Raw genomic sequence first — 24,715 nt, forward strand, 5'->3', positions numbered from 1 at the left:
CAAAAGTAAAGTTTCCCGACTTATTTTATGTGGTATTTTTGCTGAAATAGGGGTATGATAGTAAACATGTTTGTAATGGGGATATTAACCCTTTAATTGCTGCCGTCGGCCAACGGTCGTCACGAGCGCTACCTCCCCAGTGCTGCGCACGACCGTTGGCCGACGGGCCAGCATTCGTTCTCCGAACGTTCAGCACTGGGCGCTGAAGGTTCGACGCTGGGAACGGGTTAAATCTGTGCTTTATGTTGTGGTTTGTCGTGGATTGTAAACTGATGGTTGTAATAGTTAAGAAGGATTCCACCGTTATGGGTTATCCCCATCTACTGTCCGTGAGAACCACCATTGTAACACAATACTCAGCGAAGATGAGTGTGTCATCTTCCTTCAGGTACTTCTGCTTGACGAGGACACCACTCAGGTGCACTGGGCCGGTGCAGCTGTACCGCTAGCTTCTAATACCAGTTCTTTTACAGGACTGTCAGTGGAAGGATGCACTCCATAATAATATGCACCAGCACTTTAACTGGCCTAGATCTAAGAGGCTGGTGCAGGGAGCACCTAACAGGTATCCAGTGCTTAATTTGAGCCAGTGGTTTCCGGTGCTTGGCACTGGTACTTAATTTTCAAAACCTACACTTGTCACAATCTGCCACATGGTAATGCTGTCTGGCTAATTTATAAATGACCACAACAATTAATTATTAGTTCAATATACATTACAAATTACTATTACTTACCGCCAGCTATTCTTATAGCTTTGGGGGCCTGAAATAGTCCAAATTGTCACACTTGTGGGAGTGTGATTGTTAGTAGCTGTGTTGTTACTATCATTGGCAGCATAGTAGGGAGAATATGTGGTGCAAACTGCTGTGGCCTTTGACAAGAGCCCTGGTACTTATTTATGTATTTATTTTACGAAGGACGTCATTTATGGGTCGCTGCTGCGACCCCCGGCATGCCCCTTGTGACCCCTGGCACTGCCTTTCTGACCCCTAGCTTCAGCAGTGACAAAATCAGTGGCTGGAACAGAAACAGCTCTCCTTATGGTCGTTGGTGAGGGCTTCACTCACCTCATTTTTTCAGTTTAATATTATACTAATAGTAAATAATATTACATTATTTGTTGTTAGTTTAATAAAAAAAAATGGAGTACAAATAGGTGGAATATGGCTTTTCCTGGCAGCTGAGGTAAGTTAGAGAAAATACTTTAAAATGTATGTGTGTTGTGTGTGTGCTTCCAGTTTTGAGTGTGTATACGTATGAGAGAGTGTGTGTATGTGTGAATGCGTGTGTATGTGTGAATGCTTGTGAATGTGTATGTATTTATACACATATGTATATGTGAGTGAATGTGAAGGTCAAGGGGCATGTGAAGTCACTTCTGCTACCCCTGGCATTTTGATGAACTAACGTCCATGTTGAGGTGGTGTGTAGGGGGACTCCCACTACACTCGGGAAGAGGGCATAACCCACCCTTGCTCCTTCCACCTCCAGACCCCATCAACTGAGCAGAGAAACTTCCACTGGTGTGAAGTAAGGTAGCTGGTGACAGAAGAGGAAGCTTTGTTTTTTCCACCCATTTAGACAGAGTTATAGGCCATGATCCGTAATAACTTTCCACTCATGAATTTCTGTCCAGTGGAGACATTTACACCTGCCTAGGTGAGGGCTATGGCTTTTTGCCCAACCCTCTAAACTGGAGTAAGAATCAACAAAGTGAACAGCACCTATTTCTCAGATGGTTTCACTCAAAGACGCGATGCCTTGGCATATGATACATGGTCGCGGGACAGGGCCTCCTCCCCACTCTTCACTCTCCCAACGCAAACTTAAACCTACAACGCGTACTCCCTAACCCCGCCTATTCAAGGAACAAATCTGATGTAAACACCCCATATTCGGTTCTTTACGCCATGAATTTTCTTTCCTAAACAACCAATCCATTTTATATTTAAACACTTGTTGAAATCAGACAGTTCGAGTGTATTTGTTTTAGACATAAACATTTTTTGACTAAACAGGAAACGACTTGGCCACAACCATGATTTGCCTTGCAGTGACATGTGATTTACATTATTGTTCAATCCATCATTCCATTAAATATTAAGGAAACCACATGTTGGAAAGAGGTATATCCTTTTAAATCCAGCTGGGCCACAGTTCAGTTTGCGGGGGAGGGATGGGGTGGGGGGAGTGGCTCTGCTGACCTACGAGCCAGCAGAGGAAAGAAAACTTTCTAGACTGATTGGCCTGGAAGAGGCCCGTGGAGTTAACCCTAACAGTGCTGGCTTACATTTGCAATGCATTGTTTACAGGACAGTTCATTTGCAAAAAATGTATGATTTTTTAACAAATCTGTTTTATTGGCATTTTTAAGTTGCATTACATATTACCTTGTAAGCATCAGCAATTTGCAAAAAATGTATGATGCAAGAAAACTCTAAAAGCAGCACTGACAAACCTGCTTTTGTCTCAGAAAAATCCATCTCTTTGAGGCTTTCTAATTGCTGGGGTAGTATGCAATCCTCTACTTAATACAATTTAGCGCCTGGATTCCATCACGGATGACACGCGACGCTCTACAAATCTACCTTACCTAACATTTACTTGGATTATGAAACTGTATGTGGATAATGTGAAAGAACATATACCTTCATAAAGTATGTGCAGGAATTGTATCAGTAGAGTCGGCTACAAAAAGTGTATGAGGGTGCAGTAGATGTGCGCAGGGACCTAAAGGCCTGCCGCAGTGCAGTTGTGCACAGTGAGCAGGACGCTAGTGTGCCAAAGGCAAGCCTGCCTGCGTTCCACCCACACAAAATACCAGAAACCCTGCTCCTCCCCCATCCACTGTCGAAACCCCTCTGCACTCTCAAACGTGGCCTGTCTACGCTCCGTTGCAGCCGAGCATTGCCAGCCAACCCCAAGGAGGGCATTCTACTGTGCCTCTTGCATACTCACCTACCCTCTCACCCCTTCTGCACGCACCACACAACACTAATAGCAAATACCACTCCCACCACTCCCCGACCTCACCCCTTCCTATCCTGGATCCTTCACAAAACCCGCTCATTCACCAAACACTCAACCAAACTCTGGGACCTGATTCACAACCACACCCCGGACCTGCTCTTTCAGACAGAAACCTGGCTGACTCCCACATCCTTTTTCGACATTGCCACAGCATCCCCTGGATATGCCAGGACATAAGACAGGACAGGACAGGACCATCAGACCTGGAGGTGGAATGGCCATCATCTTCAAGGAGTATATACCCTGTGCCATAACAGTAGCGGACAACAATATGGAACAGTTGTCTTTCAGCTCTTCATTACCACCAATCTCACCCTGAATGACATTCTTGTCTACCGACCCTAAACCATGTTGGGAGGACAATTGTATATATTCTTGCACTGCTGGTCCTCTACTCCAGTGCCTGCATACTTCTTAGGGACCTCAACTTACCTGACTTCCTGGAGAATCTGTCTAACCTTGGACTCACCCTGAGCGGACGAAGGCCCCACCCACATCTCAGACACCTTCTAGAGCCCATCTTCACCAGCTTTAGTAAAATCACCATGGACAAGCCTACATCCATCAGTTGGTCCAATCATGCCCTCGTCCACATCAACGTACCCATCCCTCACCACCACAAGAATGCCACCATCAAATCCTATTTTGTGACTGGAACAAGATCTCCGAAGAATCCTGGTGCTCAGACTTCTGACTCCACCGACCACAACACCTAAATGACCTCACCAGATCCATCTCTGACCTAAACGCCTGGATTTCCTCCTGCGCAGACATCTTGGCACCTGTCAAGATCACCAAAGCTGCCAGAAGCTGACCTCATGAAAGCCGGTACACAAAAGAGCTTAAATTCACCAAACACAGCTGCAAGCAGCTAGAACGCAGATGGCACCAACAAGTCACCTTTAGGTCAGCCCTGATGTGATAGTGCTAACAGATCAGAGCCACTGAATACACCACCGTCACCAACTGCAGGAAAAAAATTCAACCAACAGTGCCAAGGAAATCTACGCTATTGGGAAGGACATCACCTCTACAGCAGTAAGTTCCACTAGCATCACTCCTTCACAGGGCCTCTGCAATTAGCTGCCCATTTATTTAGCAACAAGATCACCAGCACATATGACAACTTCAATCCCGCACCGGACCCATCAACACTCGCTGCCCTTCTACCTTCCAGACAACCAGAAGACACCATGACCACCTGGCCCACTGTCACCATTCATGAAACTGCAGATAACATGTGATCTATTTACTCCGGAGCACCATTGGACCCATGCTTCAATCACATTTTCACTAAAAGACTGAACCCCATCAGATTAGCCCTTACCACCATCCTGAATAACTCAATGAACACAGTCACCTTTGCGGACCATTGATAACACACCACAGTTCTCCCCCTCCTTAAAAAGCCCTCAGCGAACCCAGACACGCTTGCCAACTACTGGCCCATCTCCCTGTTACTTTGCCCTGTGAAATTTTTAGAGAAGATCATGAACAAACTACTAGCAGCCCACCTCGGCGACAGCTAGCTCCTCAACACCACCCAATCTAGTTTCAGGCGTAAATCACCAGACTGGTACTGCCCTGATCTCAGCAACAACAACATCTGACTGATCATGGTCAGAGAAGACCCTGTGATCGTCATCCTTCTGAAACTCTCTCCACTGCATTTGATAGCATGCCTCACCCCATCCTCATACAGCGCTTATCCGATGCCAGCATCCAAGGACCTGCACTGCAATGGATCTCCTTCCTGACAGGCTGCACCCCGACAATCAGCCTGATACCTTTCACCTTATCAGCCGCCAACCTCCTCTGTGGAGTACCAAAAGGATCCTTGCTCAGCCCTATGCTGTTAAACACCTACATGGCCCTCCTTGGCAGCATTATTCAAACCCATGGGATCAAAGTTATTTCATACGCAGATGACACCCAGCTTATCTTCTCCCTCGCCAACAAAACTTCAAGCACCCGTACTAACTTCTACACCTGCATGTCAAATGTCACCAGAAGGATGAACACCAACTACCCCAAACTTAACGTGGTCAAGATGGAAGTAGTCATTTTTGGCAAAAACACCTCAATATGGAATGCCACCTGGTGGCCTGCTGATCTTGGACCTACTTCCAACCCTACCAACCTCATGAAGACCCTCCGAATAGCGGTTGACAATCGGCTCCCCATAACAAGCCAAGTGCATTCAGTTTCTGCCTCCTGCGTCCATGCCCTAAAGATGCTCAAGATGATCTTCAACACCTGCAGGACCGTCACCCAGGCCCGCATCACCAGCAACCTGGACTACGGGAACAAACTATACATAAGAATTTAAACACTACTGACCAGGAGAATTCAGACCATACAAAACTCAGCAGGCAGACTTGCACTCCCACCCAGCTCCCACATCACCCCACACCTCAAAAAACTCCACTGGCTCCTCGTCCACAAATTGATTCTTTTCAAACTCCTCACACACACACGCAAAGGTTTGCACAACATCAGTTCCTCCTGCCTCATGAATTGCCTAAACTTCCACAAACATACTAGACACCTATACTCTGTACACATTCCCTCCTATGCAAAACCAGATCCGGTGGCTGCGCCCTCTTCTGCCTTGCTCCTAAAGCATGGAATGACATGCCTCTACACATCAGACCCGTTTCCTCAGTTCTTGAATTTCGCAAGAAACTGAAGTCTTGGCTCTTCACCTAATTCTTGGCCCTGGGTTAGGTCCATGCTGAGCCTGCTTCTAGCACAGAATATTATCCTGGGCGAGTTGTACGCTTTACAAATACACATACTATAACAGAACATTAATACACATCTGAAAATTATCAAACAATTAAAACTCATAGTGAAATTCTGCTAATTCTAGCGTTAACTTTTGCAAAGTATTAACCCCAGAATGATCCTTTCTGCATTCAAAGCAATTCATAAAATTATTTCGGTTTTGGTTGGGTTGTGAACTGAGTCGGATGTGTTTCTTCTCGTTTTGGAGACTTCCTTACGAAACAGCTGGCATGTGTTCTCTTAGAGTTTCAGAACCATGGCAATTGTGGAGCTGCCCAGTGTAATTAACTAATTTACCATGGTAGTTCATAGGGGGTTCCCGAGCTCCCATGTAGGGAATATTCAATTGTTTGCTGTGAGAAGTGTCCCTCATGAGCATAATTATAATTAACAATACTAATTCTACCTCCAAACTGTTGACTACTTAAGGAGGTCTTTAGGAAAGGTGGCAACACTGATACAGTTAAATTAAAGAGAAATCATAATTAAATTTAAACATAATAAAAATCCATCTAGTTCAGGTTCCATCAGTCGCATTTAACTTGTTGTGGTGATTATGGAATTCCAGTAGAAACACAGGTTCAAAGATTCCGGTCACTGGGAAGTCACTCTTGTTGCTGCTGGTGGTGGTTGGATGGGCTCTGAACTGAAGCTCAAGAGCCCATAGGCTCGGGGACCAACTGAACATTGGATCACTGCACAGTCTGGTTAGTTCACATAGATCTCAAATTGTGGCTCATCGACAATACTTCTGGCACCCATGCCAAAGAATACTGATGGGCCCATGCTTATATAATGCAAGGTAGATGCTAGTCGATCCCAAGAATGCTGTAGTGGGATCCTCAATGTCAAATTGGCCAACTTTGGTGCAGAGGAGTGAGTCCGGGAGACAGGGTTTCCATTCCTCTGGGTAGTTCCCTGTACTTGCAAGTAAGGTCCCTGCAAGTTGTCCTCCAATTGAACAGGTTTGGATGGGTTCTGGGCAAGCTAGGTCTTCGCTTGTTTCTTGATTAGCTGTTTTTTTTTTAACCCAACAAGATGTTTTTGCAGTGGTGACTTCTAAAGAGAGGGAAAGCACAACCGTCTATTTCCATCCATTAAGGAAGTATATAATCTACACCAGTATTTGTCTCATATTTTGCCTCATATCCCCAGATCATGTTCCCCCGGGATTAAATGGTCAACGGTGTTTAATACAGTCAACAGAGTGTCTAAGATGGCCTTTGTGACTTATTTAGTGTATCACATGAGGTGAAATTCGGCAAAACATAGTTCTCAATAAATGCCTGGAGCTGGGGATCCCTACTATTTCCAGTAAATTAGAAGAATAGAGCAGGACTAAAAATACCTAGTAATTTGTTAATTCAGCAGGGCCAACTAGAGATTAATTTTACCAGTGGCACACCTACAGCCATTTATAGAGATAAAGGCATTATTCTTGAAGACAATGATTAGTTATAAATTATGCTTGGGCAATTGACACTGCTGCCAGAGGAGAGAGTTTTTTTGTAGTGTGTCACTAGACAAATACTATTAGGGAATCATACAATTTTCGTGGTCTGTGTATTTCTGTAAACAGTTTATTTATTTTATTTATTTATTAGTATTTTGTAAAGCGCCTGGTTACACTAGCAAGTGTGTCCCTGCGCTGTAAATGCTAATAGAAGTTGTTTGTTGCTGACGCTTCTTTCGATTTTAGTTGCTGGGCAAGAGTATTGTTTTCAGTTCTGGTGTCATTGGAGTTAACTAGTCTAGAAATGTGCCTTGGTTATGTTGAATATCTAAAGAAATGGACTTACTCTTTAACTAAGTGTCGGGCCAGGAATCCTGGTCGTCCAAAGTCCCCCAACTTACGGTATGGTAGACAGGAACTGTTGGATCTTTGTCCCACTTTCACCTTACCATGTAAACACACTATGGAGGCGATATCGCTGCATAGCTGCTCAGTATGTCCTTTTACACCTGATAAAGTACCGACCAATGAGCCCGCTAAAGGGCAGATAAAGGCGGGACTGATAAACTGCAGATCTCTTAGTAAACACAGCATACAAATATATCACTTACTTGAGGATGAGGCATTTGACATCCTGTTTTTTACTGAGACCTGGCTAGGAGAATGTTCAGACCCTGACATAATAGAGGCCATGCCACCTGGCTACTCCCTCTCCAGACTGGACAGGAAAGACGGCAGGGGTGGAGGGATTGCAATCGCGATTAAAGCTCCTATGGAATGCTCCCAATCACCCCTGACGATCGATCATTGTGAAGCAGGCTCTTTCACTATTGTAATAGGGCCTCAACATTCCCTCTCGGGTATTCTTGTATATAGACCCCCAGGTAGGCTGTATGATTTCACGGCTAGCCTAGTGGAAGCTACAGCACACCTAGCCATAAGAAAGAGTAGATTCATGGTGCTTGGAGACATGAATGTTCATTTTGATGATCTCCTCGACAAAGATGCTAAGGACATCAGGTTAGAACTACACTCCCTACAATTAGACCTTAAAAATCGTGACCCCTCTCATAGACAAGGACATTTGTTGGACCCTATCTTCGGGAATAGGACCGGAGTGCAAGTTCAACCTCCGCAACCGGTACCCTGGTCTGATCACTCCTTAATTCCGTTCCACATACGGCTACCTGAGTCTGACCCAAAAAAAGATTGTGAACATCGCTACCAGTGTCGGAAATGGAAATATTTCTCTCAAGACACTTTTATCAAAAGACTCGAAACAGGAGGACTTCCAGGAGGTATAGACTGTGAAACAGCTTATAGTCGACTACAGAACCGTATTTTAACTGCCCTAGAAAGCACTGCCCCTATTCGAAATATGAAAAAATCTAAGAATGTGAAGAAATCCACCCCGTGGTTCACTCCTGAACTTCAGATAGCTAAATCCGCCTGTAAAAAACTAGAACTGGAATGGCGCATCAACTTCTGCCCGACAATCAAAACTCAATATAAAAAAGCGCAAAAGGATTATAATAAAAAGATACGCACTACTAAAGCCTTGCATTATAAAATACGCATTGGGGAAGCAGAGAACTCTTCTAAAGAGCTTTTTAAAATCTTTAAGGAAATCTCTGTGCTAACCACTGATAATACGTCCCACACTGACTCTGTGGAAACATGCAACAAAATTGCCAAATACTTTTCTGGAAAGATAACAGACATCTATGCCAACTTTTCTGGAAACTTGACATCTGGTCATGATTTTATGGAAAGTGAAGGAGTTAGTCTCATAGAGTCATGCCTACATTGTTTTTCGGTTCCCCCTCCGGAAATACTCTCGAACATTTGCAAAAGTATCAAGTCGGGTTCCCCCCGTGACCCAGCTCCTCCTAAGGTACTAGGAGCTAGTTTAACAGTACTGGAACCATACTTTAGACATGTGCTCCAAGTCTCCTTTGCATCGGCCTGCCTTCCTGAAGAGTGTAAGAAAGCTATTGTACTCCCTATTAAAAAGAAACCCAATGTGAGCCAGGACACCCTGGAAAACTTGCGACCCATATCTCTGCTACCTTACCTAGAGAAAGTGGCGGAGAAAATAGCCAATAAACAGCTTATGGCCCATCTGGAATCTAACAATCTCCTTCATAGCTCTCAATCTGGCTTTCGGGCGGGCTACTCCACAGAGACAGCTCTGTTGAGAGCGACTGAAACTCTACGGGCAGGAGCAGATGAGGGTCATACTATGGCACTTATTATGCTGGACCTCAGTGCCGCGTTTGACACTGTGGCACACTCCATCTTGCTACAGTGTCTAAACAAAGCCGGGGTCACCAAGGCGGCACTGGGTTGGTTGAAAGCGTTCCTCTCAGACCGCTGCTTTCAGGTTCAGAGAGGCACCTACCTCTCAGACAGCATAGCCTTAGAACAGGGGGTGCCTCAGGGCTCTGCCCTGAGCCCCACCCTGTTCAATCTATACATGGCTCCTCTGGCAGATGTGGTTCAATCGTACGGTGTAGAATTAGTCTCCTACGCCGACGATACCCAACTGCTTATCTCCCTGTCCCAAGCGCCCACCATAGCAGCTGCCAACTTCAAAACCTGTATGCAGGATCTTGCAGGTTGGATGAACCAACACTGCTTGAAGCTAAATGGCTCTAAAACGGAGGTTTTAATGATAGGAGGAAATGATGCTAGCTGGACAAAAGAATGGTGGCCACCTTGTCTTGGTCCTTTACCCATTCCTTGTAAGGAAGCAAAGAATTTGGGTATTTGGGTTGATCCCAAACTTTCTTTTGATGGTCATATTCATAAAGTAGTAGGGAAATGCTTCGGGGTTCTGAAGACCCTTAACCGTACTCTGGACCTTCTTCCTTTAGAGGCCAGATGAACCATGATCCAAGCCCTAGTGACCTCCCGGATAGACTACGGCAATGTGCTACTTTTAGGAACTACGGAAAAGAACATCAGGAGATTGCAGGTTCTCCAAAACACGGCAGCACGACTAGTCCTTAGACTACCCAAAAGAGCAGCCTCCAAACCTCCCCTGGCCGCTCTACACTGGCTACCAATAAAAAAGAGGATCTTATTTAAGGCGCTCTTAATGTGCTATAGGATCACCTCGCACAAAGCCCCTCCTTATCTGACGGATCTAGCCATCACCTACGAGCCTAATAGAACACTACGCTCTAGGGGAACTGGTCTACTTAAAATCCCCCGGATAAAAAAAGCCGGAATGGGAGGTCGCTCCTTTCGTGTGTTAGCAGCCAACAAATGGAACTCTCTTCCAGTGAATATCAGGCTAGCGGACACTGAAACCAAATTTAGGAGACTATTAAAGACCTACCTGTATACCCTCTAGTTTCCAGCCTCGCACTCTCGTCTGCCTCTCTCTCCACAGCGCGGGGACACGCCGGGATGGCGTCACCATGCGCTTTACAAACCCCTTTATTATTATTATTATAATAAAGAATATGCTTTTAATCGCTGAAAAGTTATGTTAACTTTATTTCTGAAATGTTGGCAATTTCATTGCATAATTTAGTGCATTTTGTTTCTCTGAAACCTAGCATGATACCTTCTGGGGTACCAAGAAACTGGATATTCTGTTGCGCAAAGAGCAGCCTTTTTATTTTCTTGATCAAGCATTTGATATCAAATGCTAAAGGCTGGATCAAACAAATTCTTCATACCTTGTTCAACTTGGGTATAATGGTGAATATGTTCATCTAAACCTTTTCTGATCTGTATTGAGAATGGATCAATCCCTGGTTGGATGAAGCCAGATTATCATTTTGTAACGATGTATACTGTGCCTTTCATTTGTGGTTTACCATTACAGATGCAGTGCTAGCAGACCTGGAGAGTAGAGGAGTTGGACAGAAAAGTAGACAATCCTGCAATCTGACCAAGTCAAAGGAGAGGATGTAGAAGAGAGATATCTCTTTCCTTCATTCCAAAGATCAGATCGAAGCATGCCCGGCCTGGCCATAGCGGGCACCGGGCAATCCCCCGGTGCGCCGCAAGGGTGGGGGCCGGTTTTGAGCCCCTGGGGGCCGGTTTTGTTACGGTTCTGCAAAAAAATTGGCAGAAAACCGGCCCTAGCAAAGCGCACGGCAGCACCTCCAAACTCCCCCCCCCCCCCCCCCCGTGTGGGGAGGGGGGTCGGCCGAGTACTTTGCCAGGGCCGGTTTTGGTTCCCAGTCCGGTGCTGGATCGAAGGTATAACCTCAAGATCTGCCATATAGGGATAAGGTTTTGGTATTCTGAAACTGTAAAATTGTCCCATAATGTAAAGTCATCTAAGATCGTCGGATGCTTTAGGTTCAAGAGTATTGCTGCTACTATACCCCAGAACACAGAATACATTTTATCTAGGAGGAGATGGTGATAGGTTATGAGAAGGTATTTGTGTGGTGTTGTGATGTCGATTACTGTATCATCATAATTTTTACCTAATGTAATGCAAAACTTTTGAAAAGGTCATCCCGTATAGTGGCCACTAACAGGTAGATTCATCAAGCCGAAATCGGCTCGCAAAGGGCCAGATTCTGAGAATCTGGCCCTTTGCGAGCGCTATTTTTGCATTTGGGATTCATCATCCCAAATGCAAAAATCGCAATTCTAGAAATTCGCTAAATTGCGATTAATTGCATTTAAGGAATCTCAATTTGAGATTCCTTAAATGCAATTCATGAACCATTTAAAAATTGCGAATTCGCAATCTGGGGCCGCTATTTACCGCAAAATCTAACTACGTGGTAAATAGCAAAAACTTAGAAAAATGCATTTTTCTAAGTTGTATGTTACACACACACACATGTCCTTTGGACATGTGTGTGCGCAACACCAGTGTACATTACCATTTCAGGACACCCTGACACCCTTGAAATTGCTTCCTTATTTGCGATTCTCTAATTGCTAATCGCAAATAAGGAATGACTCCCCATTCAATCGCCCCATAGGAATAAATGAGAAAGCCATTCCTTATTTGCGATTAGCAATTAGCGAATCGCAAATAAGGAAGCAGTAGAAATCGCATAAAATATTGCGATTTCTACATGCATCCCGTTTTCTGAGTCTTTATTAGCGATTCCTTAAAATTCACTATTAAGGACTCGCAAAACATGACCATGATGAATCTGGGGGTAAGCCCCTTACAAAAACTTGTCTGGGTGTGTAGGCTATTTGTGTAGCCCGGAGGGATACGTTAATTTAACGTGGATAAATAAGCATTCCTTAGCCTAAACATCCCAGACAATAGAAGCTAAAAATAAAATTGTGACTCCCTCTTTAGCCTCATCAACACACTCAATGTAGTACAGCTTGTCACACAAGCAGCACACTTCAAATGCCACATTATCGACTTTGTCTTCTCAACATCACTAACAATCCAATGTCCAATGTCGAACCGCTCACAGAAATTCTCCGAAATGCACAGATACAATATCACATGTATGCGGACGACACGCAAATATACATGAAGACCGGGTCCCTGGAAGACATTGAACTGACGAATGAGGCATTAAAAATGACATTGAAATGGTTAACAACAAATCACCTGAAGCTAAACGCCCACAAAACAGAGTTTCTACTAATCTCACCAGCTAGGAGCCAGACGGAAATTAAGGAATGGACCAAGCTGTTGACAGCGCTAAACTGCACCCCAACCCTAGTCAACTCAGCGAAATCGCTAGGAATCACATTAGATGAGAACCTCGACATGCAAGTCCACATTAAATTAATGGCTAAAAGTGCACGGTTCCACTTGAACTACATAAGAAAATTGAAACCTTTCATCTCAGAGGCGGATCTTAAACTGACAGTCCAGTCCTTAGTAATTTCAAGGATTGAATATGGGTGCACCACCTTAGCTGGTGGTTTACCAAAAACGACCAGAGCACCGCTAAAAGCATGCCTCAACGCAGCGGCAAGAATGATCACTGGATCCAGGAAATTCGACCATATCTCTCCTCACCTGAAAGCATTAAACTGGCTCCCCTATGAAGCCAGAATTCAATTAAAAATAGCATGTATCACTCATAAAGCGATCCATTACAACACACCAAGATACCTGGCTGGAAAAATTGAACTATCAGGAGGAAACAGACCAGCTAGGAGTGCCAAGGAGCTGCTGTTGCGGCCAGCCTTCTTCCGGAAGAAAAAACTTATGACCGAGCGTTCTCAGGAGTAGCCCCCAGAATCTGGAACTCACTCCCTCCAAACATTAGAAAGATTAAAAATACAGTAACATTTAAGAGAGAAGTGAAGAGCCTCATGATGAGTAAATACTTTGCATAGTGTAGTTTACTGAGCACAGATTTGAACTGTTGCTGCCCTGACTTAGAGCAGCAAGATCATTATAAGGAAAAACAGCCGACATGAACAAAGATATAGGATGAACAATGATTCGGGACAACGTGACTACCGAGTCCAAGCTGTATCCTTACTGCTACCTCTTGTTAATTTGAATTTATATATATATATTTACGCAACTATGCAATGCCATAGAATTATCTACCTCACGTGTGTTACCTTTAAATTATATAATATATACGTTAATCCTTGACCTACCTCCTAATATATAGCACTCATTTTAAGGTATATAGATATATTGTTATCACCTCCTTATAGCCGCTTAGTACCTACCTCATATCTTCTTATCTTCAAACTGTTTACTACTTTTGTTAATTGTTTACCTACCTCTGAATGTAAAGAGCTCTGATACCCACGGGTCATGTTCGCGCTATACAAAGCATTAAATAAATAAATCCATAACCCTGAACTAGACCACTTTGCCCTCTCTAGCTCCCTGCTTGGCATCTTGCCAACAAACTAAGGTCAAAGCAAAAGAGAAGACCAGACCTTCAGATCCTTCGAAGGCGTCTCCATAGACAACTTAATGCTTGAACTCATCTCTCATCCTACCAACTCCACTTCTGATGGCAACACCCTTTTTTTGTAAAGGTACGTGAACACCCATGCCACAATTAGAACACACAAGTGGAAACCAAAGCCTTCAGGCACCCTGGTACTCTACAGACGTTGCTGACAATAAGCAATTCATCCGCAGACAGGAAAGAAAATGGAATTCCAATGACCTCTTGAGACTTAAGTCCCTCCATGCAACACGCAGACAGCTGTTCGCATCAGCCAAATTAAACTTCTATACCAATGCGATAAAAGAAGGCGCCAACAGAAGAAGAGCAATATTCAAGGCAATGAAGCACAACGTCAACCTTCTGTCAGATTTGATTTCTCATTCCACAGAAAAGTGCAATGCCAGCAACCTCTTCTACCTTGAAATAAATACAGAAGACCCAACCCCACATCTACCAATCCAAGTTTATTTCATCTCTTATCATCCATCCCTTTCTGTAAAATCTCACAATGGTCAGCCTTCCAAGTCTTATCTCTACCAGATCTCGCTGACATACTTGGTTCCTTCAAAGTCACTTCTCATGAATTTGATTTCTGGGGCAATCTCTTACCCCTACTTATCATTGTCAGTGCCTCCCTCACTCACTGCATTCTCCCAGAAACTCTCAGAACAGGTCAGATCCTTTGCCAGATCGTACCCAAACCTACACTAGACCCGGATAACCATACCATCGACGGACCAATCACTCACCTACCATTCATCGGCAAGGTCATTAAAATAACAGTCCATATTCAACTTCAAGATCATATAAATTTTATCCATCTCCTGAATGACTACCAGCATGGCTACAGATCACTCTGTAGCATTGAGACTGCTATTATACAGATTGTTGACAATGCCCTCTTTACCACAGTAGAAAAATGATTTCTGGCTCCTGCTGGTCGTCTCAGCTGCCTTAGACGCGGTCAACCATTCAAACCTCATATGCACCCTGGAGTCGGGAATTGGATTCGCCAACAATCTCCTACTTTTCCAACCAATGCCAGTTTATTCACATTCCCGAGTCTTGGGAGCGAGTCCGGGGGATGACACTGTGGTGGGGTAGTGCTAGTGTACCCCGTCCCTTCATTGCACATGAGGTGTTTGATTGGACGTTTCAGGCTGGCCAAACATCTCATGCGCAGTGAAGCTTTCTTCAGCCCCAGCTGCGTTGCTGCGGCTGAAGAAAACAGGCACAGGCTCCCAGTCTGACTGGGAGCGCAAAGTCATTGCGCTCAGGCCAATCCTGATGCCGCTTTCCTACAGCGTCATGATTGGCCGCAGTGCAGTCTGGGAGCCTGTCCCAGAAGCAGGAAGAGCACAATGGAGCGGATGGCAGTGACGGCAATTAGGTGAGTTAATTTTTTTATAATTTTTTTCTATTTTGTACCCGAATCTCCATCTCCCCACCTCCCCCCAGCACCCTCCGCTGGCCTGTCCCACCACTTTGGCAGGGGACGGCCTGGGACTGCTCCACATATATGCAAGAAACAGGAGACAGCAAGGACAATTAAGTGAGCTGTGTCTGCCCTGAGTACCCAAATTGCCATTTTATAGTCCCTAAAGCCCAAGTTGCGGCATAATGGACCAATCCATTTCCTCCTGTGTGCAAGGTACTGCAGACAAAAGTACAGTGCATGATCTACAGTTTCCTTGGCCTCTGGGCAGCTTAGGTCAGGTTCAGCATTAACGAGGGTGCACCACCACTTTGCAGTAAATGATCGAAAAGGCATGGTCCCAATTTGGAACTTGATGGAAATTGTCTTGGCGCCTGGAGGCTTAATTGTGTCCACATACCTTTCCAAGAGATAAGCATCTTTAAATTCTAAAAAGGTAGAAGTTAGGGTACTCCCCCCTCCCCCCCACCCCTCCCCCCATGCTGGTGCAGTCTACCAACTATGTCTTTCCAATACCGCTCCTTGAGCGTAGACGTGGAAATGCCACTAGATGTTTCTGGGTGAGCCCACATGTCACCACACGCTATCTCCTTGAGTGATTTTTTAGTGTACCCCAACCTCGGAATTCATGTGGCCCCGGGAAGTTTCCTAATCTCTTCCAAGCCCAGCCAATAGAATAGTAGATCTGCTGAAGACCAGATCTTCCGCCAGTACATCAAGGGTCTGAGTTTTACTTTATGGGTAAGTGGACGGATGCCAAAATCTAAGCGAAGTGGCACTAGTGGAGTGCTAGTGAGTCAGAGAAAACGATTTTCAGCCAGCTCGAAATCGTTGACATTAGCATGCCCCCAGAGCTCCCCACCATATAGGGATCCCCCAAGGCTTGCAAGTTGTAAATGTGTAAATTTGTAATGCAAGAGTCATCGGACTAAAACTGGATCCCTTCAAGGCTCTCAGAAGGCCACCACTATAGTGTTCTAGTTAAAGTTTGGACTTTTGAATCTGGGGAGACCAGCCAAATTGCTCATTGAAAGTGAGTCCCAGGTATTCAAAGGTGCGTACCCTCTCCAATTGAGTCTCATTGAGGACCAGGTGCGATCTTGCCATCTTGCAAGGGTTCATTACCATGCACTTGGTCTTTCTTGTGTTGATCTGCAGCCCTCTCTGTCTGCAGAAGACTCCGAACTGGTCCAGAAGATGTTGGATACCCAATGGGGGTAACAGCTCCAATCTACTCCACTCCAATCTACCCTACCCCATTCTATCCAACTCCCCTCCAATCTATTCCACTCTAATCTATCCCACTCCACTCAACACCAATCTACCCCTCCAAACTACCCCACTCCTATCTATCCCACTCCTCTCCAATCTACACCACTCCAATCCACTCTACCATAATCCACCCAATCTATCCCACTCCAATCTACCCCACTACATCCTAATCTACCCACTCCAATTTACTCTTCTCCACCCTATCTGCTCCACTCCAGTCTACCCCACTCCAATCTACCCCAGTTCACTGCACCCCACTCTTCTCGTGTACCCCACTCCACTCTACCATAGTCTACTCAAATTCACCCTAATCTACCCTCAATTCAATCTACCCCTTCAATCTACTCCACGCCAATCTACCCCACTTTATACCAATGTACCCAATCTACCCCATCCCAATATACCCCACACCACTCCAATATACCCCACCCCCCAATCTACCCCATTCCAAACTGCTGTACTCTTCCCCGACCCATTCCATTCTACCCTACTATAATCCACCAAACCTACCTCACTCCAATCTACCCCACTCATCTTCCCCAACCTACCTCACTCTACCCTACTCCTATCCACCCCATCCCAGTTCAATCTACCTCAATTCAATCTACCAGGCCAATCTGCCCAACCAACTCCCCCACTCCAATGTACCCCAATCATCCCCACTACACCTCACTCAAATGTTCCCCACTCCTCCCTACTCCAACCTACCCCAATCCAATGTACCCCATTCTACCCCAATCTACCTCCCTCCACTCTACCCCAATCTTTCCTATTCCACTGTACCCCCAACTACCCCACTTCAATCTATCTCACCCCACTCCACTAACTTTGAATCATGCAGCCACACTGGTGTTTAAAATCGCTAAAACACTTCGCTAAAGCCAATAGCTCTCGCATAGGCAAGACCTTTATGCTTTGCCAATGTTTGTTAAAAGTAGGACAGTGTGGAAATCGGAACTTTTATTGCTCCGCAGGTGTAATTATTACTGTATATTTATTGCAGATCTTGTTGTTTTTTGCTTCTGTTGCATTCGGATTTTGTAAATTCAAAAATAAAACACCTCATTGCTTTAAAGCCAATGCACGGTATGCTGTACCTTTTAAGACAATTATTTTCTTCATTAGCATAAGACTGTGTGTCTCCCCATTCCTCCCCCCTCACCAGCCATTCACTACTCTGAAACGTTAGAGGCGGGGGTGCTTTCAACGGCTGCTGCAGAAGTCAGTCTGGACGTCTTTGGAGCAGGTCGCAGCCGCACAATAACGCCAGACTTAAAACAACGTGCTGTCGCAGGATGTGTGTCCAAGTACACGCCTGTGGCTCAATTCCCCCAAAAGTGTCAGAGTGTGTGTGAAGAGATCATGGCATTAAGCAAAGGCCAATGTGGCAGGAGCTTGTAGTAGATGGAATTAATGCGGTGCGGTGCGGCGTGTGTGGGGCCCCAGCGTTCAGTGGATTTGTATGGTGAGAGAATGCAAGAGCCAGTGCTGAAGTGTGAGCTGACCCTGGGGTGAGGGCGCATTTGAAGAACGGCAGGAGGCTTGCAGCGGCATCCGGGCCTCCACTCAGGACACTTACCCACGGGGTGCACCGACCCACGGCTCTGTGCACGCCGCTGATGCCCCTGGAGAATGACGGCCCAGCCTCGGTGCTTCCCACTCACATAGCACCGCCTCCGGCCGGCGTCAGCCCTTCCTCCGGTGTCCGCTCGGCCCCTCCCCGGTGTCACTCAGCCCGTCCTCCTCCCCGTGCCGGTGACAGCCCGGCCCCCTCCCACCGTCAGCTGTGTCAGCCCAGCCTCCTCCACCGCCGGTGTCAGCAGCTCCCGCTCCGCCTCCCCTCCATGCCTGGCCGGGGCCGCTCCATTGATTGCCTCGGCCGCGCCTCCTGATAGGGCGGGCGCGGGGCACCCTCGGCCGGGCTCGGCCGTCATCAGCAGCCGGCGCCGCCTCCTCCGCACCGGGGCTGCCTGCCTGCCTCTCCATCCCCTGCATCGGGGCCGTCTGCCTCTCCATCCCCTGCACTCGCGGGCTCGGACCGGACGCTCCATTGGCCGCATTGGATTGTGTTGTTTTTTCCTGCAGGGCTGTGCGGGGCCTGTTGTGCCGGGGCTGCGAGCAGGGCTATTGTCTGGGATCGAGAGCCCCTGGCCGGGCTGCGGGTCTGCATTTATCCCCCGCCCATGCCGCGCCATGCCCCCGCCGCACGGGGCCGCCCCTGCGCCGGGGGCGGCAGGTAGCAGCGCCGGGCAGCAGCAGCAGCATCCCCCCGCCGAGGAGGAGCCCGGGAGCGGCGCGGCGCTGAGGCCTGCGCCGACCCCTTGACCATCACCCCTCCTCCCACCTGGACATGAAGAAGACCCGGAGCACCACCCTGCGCCGGGCCTGGCCCAGCGCCGACTTCTCGGACCGGGCCTCGGACCGCATGAGGTCCCGCAGCGAGAAGGACTACCGGCTCCACAAGCACTTCCCCCCGGCCTTCCTCTCGCAGGCGTCCCGGGGCTACATGACATCAGGTGTGTATGGTCAGCTCTGTGCCCTCCATCTGCAGGTGTCGGGGGAGTGCTGATAACCCTGTGACGTTTCATTTCTAGTAATGCACACATTCATGAAATGAGCGCACCGCCTCCATTTTGAACCACCTCAGAAAGCCTCCTCACCAGGGCTGATGAATCCGATATATTTAAAGCCCACCGTGCCAGCCAGGCCTGCACGGGAGGCAGTGTGTCTGTGTGTGTTCAGCTGGTGACATGCCAGCCCTTCCTGCTGATGCCCGATTTGATGCATGCTCAATTTCTACTGCCAGCTGCCGTTTGTCTGGGTGCAGTGGGCACGGTTTCTTTCTTTACACTCAGGGTTTCTGAAGGTGAAAGGTGCACCTGTTTCTCAAGTGTCTCTCACCACAGGCCTAGCCGCTTCCCTCCCGTGTCACCACTCCTTGATTGGTATGTAAAGAGTAATGATGATTTATTTTTCAGTTTCATCTGCCTCCATGATGTCCTGCTGAAAAGCTAAGCATTATATGTGTGCCCATCTCTTGGTGCGGTCCTTTCCAGAGGACACATTTCTCGTGAGACTTGAAGAATTGTACAGTACGTTAGATATACGCTGCTCACGATTTAAAAATGTGTATTTCTACAGATGCCAGTCTACATTTGCTTATGCATTTTTATTCTTTCTGTACATTCCTCTGAATGGCAGTGCGCAGTGTTCGTTCCCTACTGGGCTTTTCATAACCTGCAAGACGTATGCCTGGTGGAAATTCCAGCTAGCTAGAAATGGTTTCTGCCGACATCGGCTGCGGCGTATGGATTTTTGGACCGTATAGGTCCAGCTGGAAAAAGAAAAGTCGTTCTGTTGGCTAGAAAAATACCAAAATAAGTCACCAGGCACTGGTAGGTGACAATAACAAGTCCCAAGATCAGCTGTTTTTTAGGCATTTTGTCATTCGATGTACACAAATATGTCAGCAACTGGATCCATTTAAGGCCACTTTTAACACGCCTGCTGGAAATTCACCAACTGGGGAGGAGGGTTGACATAATTTTAAAATAAACGAGCTGGATGCATAATCCGGTTTTTAAAGCATATGAACGTAGAGCATCTCTTACTCTATAGGGAGTTCATAGTGGTAGTGTCGATGACGTATTTGCTCGAGCGGTTGAAATGTCGAACAGAATAAACATGCAGCATTTTCTCTAATTGTACTACTGCTAGCCAATGTGAAATCAGATATGTGATTTAATTGCTGCCTTATCTCATGGTCTTGTATGAGGTTATCGCTGAGAAATGTCGTCTCTCCTCTAAGCTTTTTTCCCCCGTAGTAATCACAATCTTATGTGAATGATGTTTGAGTGAAACACGTTCTGCTTAAAATCTTGGGTTGTTGAAAAGACTAACCAAACGCAATCAGCGAGCCGGCATTTTCCTTCTGTTAATGTAAACCTTGGAAACTGAATTTGGTCAATGAGCTTGTGGATTTCTGCATTGTGGTGTAGGTGGTATGCAACCCTGTCATTATCGGAGGCATTTGCATCGTGTTACGTTTTGCATTCCAGTCTGGCCACTCTGATGTTTGTGCGTTCTGTTTTGTCAGCAGTATGTATGGTCTTCATTTTCTATTTCGAGGAAGGGCAGTGGAGCTTTTTTTTTCTCCAAGGAAATGACGTATGCTATGTTTCAGCAGCTGCTATCATACTGCCACTGATGGCTGCTGAGAGGAGCAGTAGCAGAGCGCTAGCTGGTTGTGACGTGACAGTGTGGAGAAAGATTGCATTTTGGGCCTTATCCCGGTACTACACAGTCGACACTTCACCCTAGCCCCCCCCCCCCCACACACACACACACATCATATTTGGCACTCCCTCTAGGCAAAATCTTTATGTATGAAATGTCGCTATGGTGTTTTGCAAATTAACTCAAACACAGCGAAATTGGGCCGAAATACAGGTGAGAATAATGAGGATTGTTGTGTACTATATCAATCTTATGCACAAGAAAATGATTTACACTTATTATCCTTCTGCCCAGCAAAGGCCTTGCCTAGGCAAAAATGGATGAAACCCATTTGTCGGATTTAAGGAACTAGGTCTTGCCTTGAGGCAGAAAGAATACTAAAATCTGACACCTTCCAGAAAATTGTTTTTAGTGTTAGCAGATACTTTTAATAAGAGGAAAAAAAGGTCTGAAAATTTGATGTTCTGAATTTAATGTCATCTCAAATCTTAATATGGATTTTTCTGCATTTCCACTTTAGCATTGCCCAGAGCTCAGGTAGAACGTGTTGTTGTTCATGCTACGTCCCACTCATGGTAGCCCATAAGCACTTTCAAAGCACTGGCACTTTTGTGGTTGTTTAGATTCTATGAGAGAAGGCTTCATTCATCACACATACTCTTCTAGTATTCGCTTCTTCCTAATTCAACCTGAATTATACATTCTCCTCAACGTTTTAATTATATTGGATTGTAAGCTTAGCTCTTTTGTTATATTTTAACTTGATAGATCGATTGCCGGGTTTTATTCAAATTGTTATTATTTTAGCATTTGTATTTGTCTAAAGTGGCACCACTGGAATGTTTTGTATTTTAACTGTGCATTACCAATCAATCTGTATGAATTGTTATTAAGTATCTTTAATGGTCTAAGCAAAACCGAAATAAAGATTAATGAATGAATGACACTCCCTCCATTTTCTACTCCCAAATTTGCTTCAGTTTTGGTGGTCCTTTATCACTGCAGTAAAACGTTATGCCTGTGATACATAGGCAACCTCCCCAGTGTACTCTCCAGATAAATCTCCGGCCAGTTTAATAGCTCAACTGACTATTTTACTTCCTTCTCTTATGGCCCTGAGTCCTTGGGCTCCTCCTTTTGCAACTTCCTTTCAGGGGCGGCTCTAGGCTCATGGCGGCCCTGGGCAGGGAGAATAGGTAGGGGGCCCCGGAAGAGGGGGTCCGAGCAGGGCGGAGCGCGGAGGCCAGTGAAGAGGTGGGGTCAGGGTGTTAGGAAGTGGAACAGAGCCGGAGGCCGTCAAATCCCTGCCAGGGGCCGCCACGCAAATATGTATCCATCCTCAGAGGATTATTATATTAAGGATAAATATTGGCATGGTGGCCCCTGGGGTTTGGTGGCCCTGTGCAGGTGCACAGCTTGCACATGCCTAAGGCCTCCCCTGTTCCTTTTGTGCCCTCCTCCTCATTGCACCGTCCCTCGTTTCACTGTCATGTTGCTCCAGATTTGCCTCTTTGCTTCTTCAGGCCCCGGTCTTGCTTCCCTCCTCTTATAACCCCGTTCCTATGCCACTCACATTGTCACTTAGATGGTTCTAGTCTGGTCTCGCCCTGTGTTTCCTTGAGTCTTCCCTACCTTCCCCTGCCCCCATTGCTTTGTCCTCTTGTTGGCCTTTTCCTATTCAAGTTTTCCTTCTGGCCCTACTCATTTTGCTCTACTCCCCTCGTCGGTCCATCTTTTTGACCCTCACCTTTTTGCTTTGCCTTTTTTTTCTATCCAAGCTCTGGCTCCTTGAGGGTATCTTCTTGCCTCCCTTACTTCCTTTTAATTGTCTAATTTAACTGCGCAGTTGTCGCCAGACAGTTGTGTGAACTCCTAGAGAGGGCTTTGACTCCGCCCTCATGTTGGGAGTCTGGAGTACATGTTTTGATTGGGCAGAAGTTGTGTGCTTCCACAAAAAAGTGCTTGCTTTTCACCCAGATGTGATAAATTTTTGCATATTCGGCTGCATAAAGTTGAACTTTAAGAGGCACACACATGGCATTGGAATGCTGCTAACATTTCTTAGATAACTTAATTTATGGTTTTTTTCTCGGGCAGCAGCACATATGGGAGGAGGGAAGTCACTTAACTACATGGATTTTTAGATCTGGCTTGGCAGTGCAACTGTCACCTGCCCTTTTAACCTACACCAGTATATTCACCAGTTAAAGTGATCACTCACAGACTAGGTTCTTAGCGCTGGGAGGCCTTTGGAAGGCATGCGCTTTACAAGTACCTTTTTAATTTAATTCATATTTCTACAGTTCGATGCTTCCACACAAATACATATTAATTCCCATGCTATTTACTTAAAATGCCTCATATTACCATACAACATTATACTAAAGCCAGAAATATTGGTATTGCTAATGCTTGTGTTTTTTGGCTCTCGTCTTGTTGCTAATGTTTTTTCCCCACTCTCCTCATGGCCTCCAATGTTTTTGCCCCATCTCCTCATTAGCTCTGGTTTTGTGTTACGCTTTCAACGCGGTCTCTTCAAAGACCCCCCCCCCATTCTATTTTTCCCTCACCTTGTCTTTCCCATCCCGCTTGCCCTGCTCTGTCTTTGTTACTGCCTTGTTTTCCAATCATCTTTTTGTTGTCCTACATCCTTCTTTCCTTGTCATCATCACTGTTCTATTTTGTTCTGCATGTTTCCTGCTCCCTTGTGTCCCTGCTCGGTTTATTTATTTTGAAAGTTTTTATAGCGCGAACATGACCCTTGCAGGTGTCGGAGCGCTTGGCAGAGTTACAACATGAAGAGCAGTAGAAACAGTAATATCACATTCAATGCAAATTTTCTAACAAACGAATAAAATAAAGTCTTAGTTAATAGTTGTTAATGCATACACTCTGTCATTCATTTTAGCACCCTCACATACATTCATCAACGCACTGACTCATTCTTGCATTCAACTTAAACAACCACTGTAAATTCATACACAAACTTAACAAAGGCAAGATAAATTAAAATAATGCAAGTAGAAAAAGGAAACATTCTGTCGCCTGAACATAGCGTGCCCCAGCTTTGGCTCCTTGAAGGACACTTCATTTCCTCTCTTCGCCCGCTCCCTTACTTTGGCCCAGGAGGTCGTCTGCTTGTGCTCCCATCCTAATACTCCTGGCTGGCTGGTAGTGGGTTGAGCAAAAGCTTGGGCACTAGTTTTGTATTGGCTGCTGGAGTCATGGGAGGTCAAGCCATTGGCCTTCCAACCATATGACCTTTCTACATGGTATGCTCATTTCACCCTCAAACATTCTGGCCTTGGCACCTGGCTTCATCTGGGTCTGTCTCTTGCCTCTCCTACCCCTCATTGCCTTTTTCGCCACCTCCACCCCTTGCCCTGAACCTTATTCTGGCTCCTTTGAGAGCCTCTCCTGGTCTTGTAGGTTGAACCTATGTCTTTATTTGCCCTCTCTTTTACTCCTTCCTTCCTTTCTGTTCTTTAACTTTTATTCCCCCATCCATTTTGCTCGTCCACAGAGTGCCCCCATCCTACTGGGCCAAGCTTCTGCTCCTGGCTCTCTGATGGCCTCCCTTTTATCCTACATGCCCTTGTTGTTCCTGCCCTTTTGCCACAG

The 24,715-nt window shown here is 45.9% G+C and overlaps 1 protein-coding gene across 3 annotated transcripts in view; it reads left to right on the top strand.

Annotated features, from left to right (window-relative positions):
• Window positions 1-24,715, top strand: part of STOX2 (storkhead box 2) — a 630,189-nt gene that overhangs the window by 270,077 nt on the left and 335,397 nt on the right. Inside the window, exon 1 of one of the 3 annotated variants that reach the window (XM_086962475.1) lies at window positions 18,647-19,374. The exons of 1 other annotated variant lie outside the window; for it this stretch is intronic. In XM_086962475.1, coding sequence (XP_086818601.1) covers window positions 19,209-19,374 — 166 coding nt within the window. In that variant the 5' untranslated portion in view covers window positions 18,647-19,208. Of the gene's footprint in view, window positions 1-18,646; window positions 19,375-24,715 lie in introns of those variants that run through there. One more of the 3 variants, XM_086962474.1, reaches the window with a different exon arrangement.

The sequence above is a fragment of the Lissotriton vulgaris genome, chromosome 3_1, assembly GCF_964263255.1.
Source record: "Lissotriton vulgaris chromosome 3_1, aLisVul1.2, whole genome shotgun sequence".
Classification (NCBI taxonomy): domain Eukaryota; kingdom Metazoa; phylum Chordata; class Amphibia; order Caudata; family Salamandridae; genus Lissotriton; species Lissotriton vulgaris.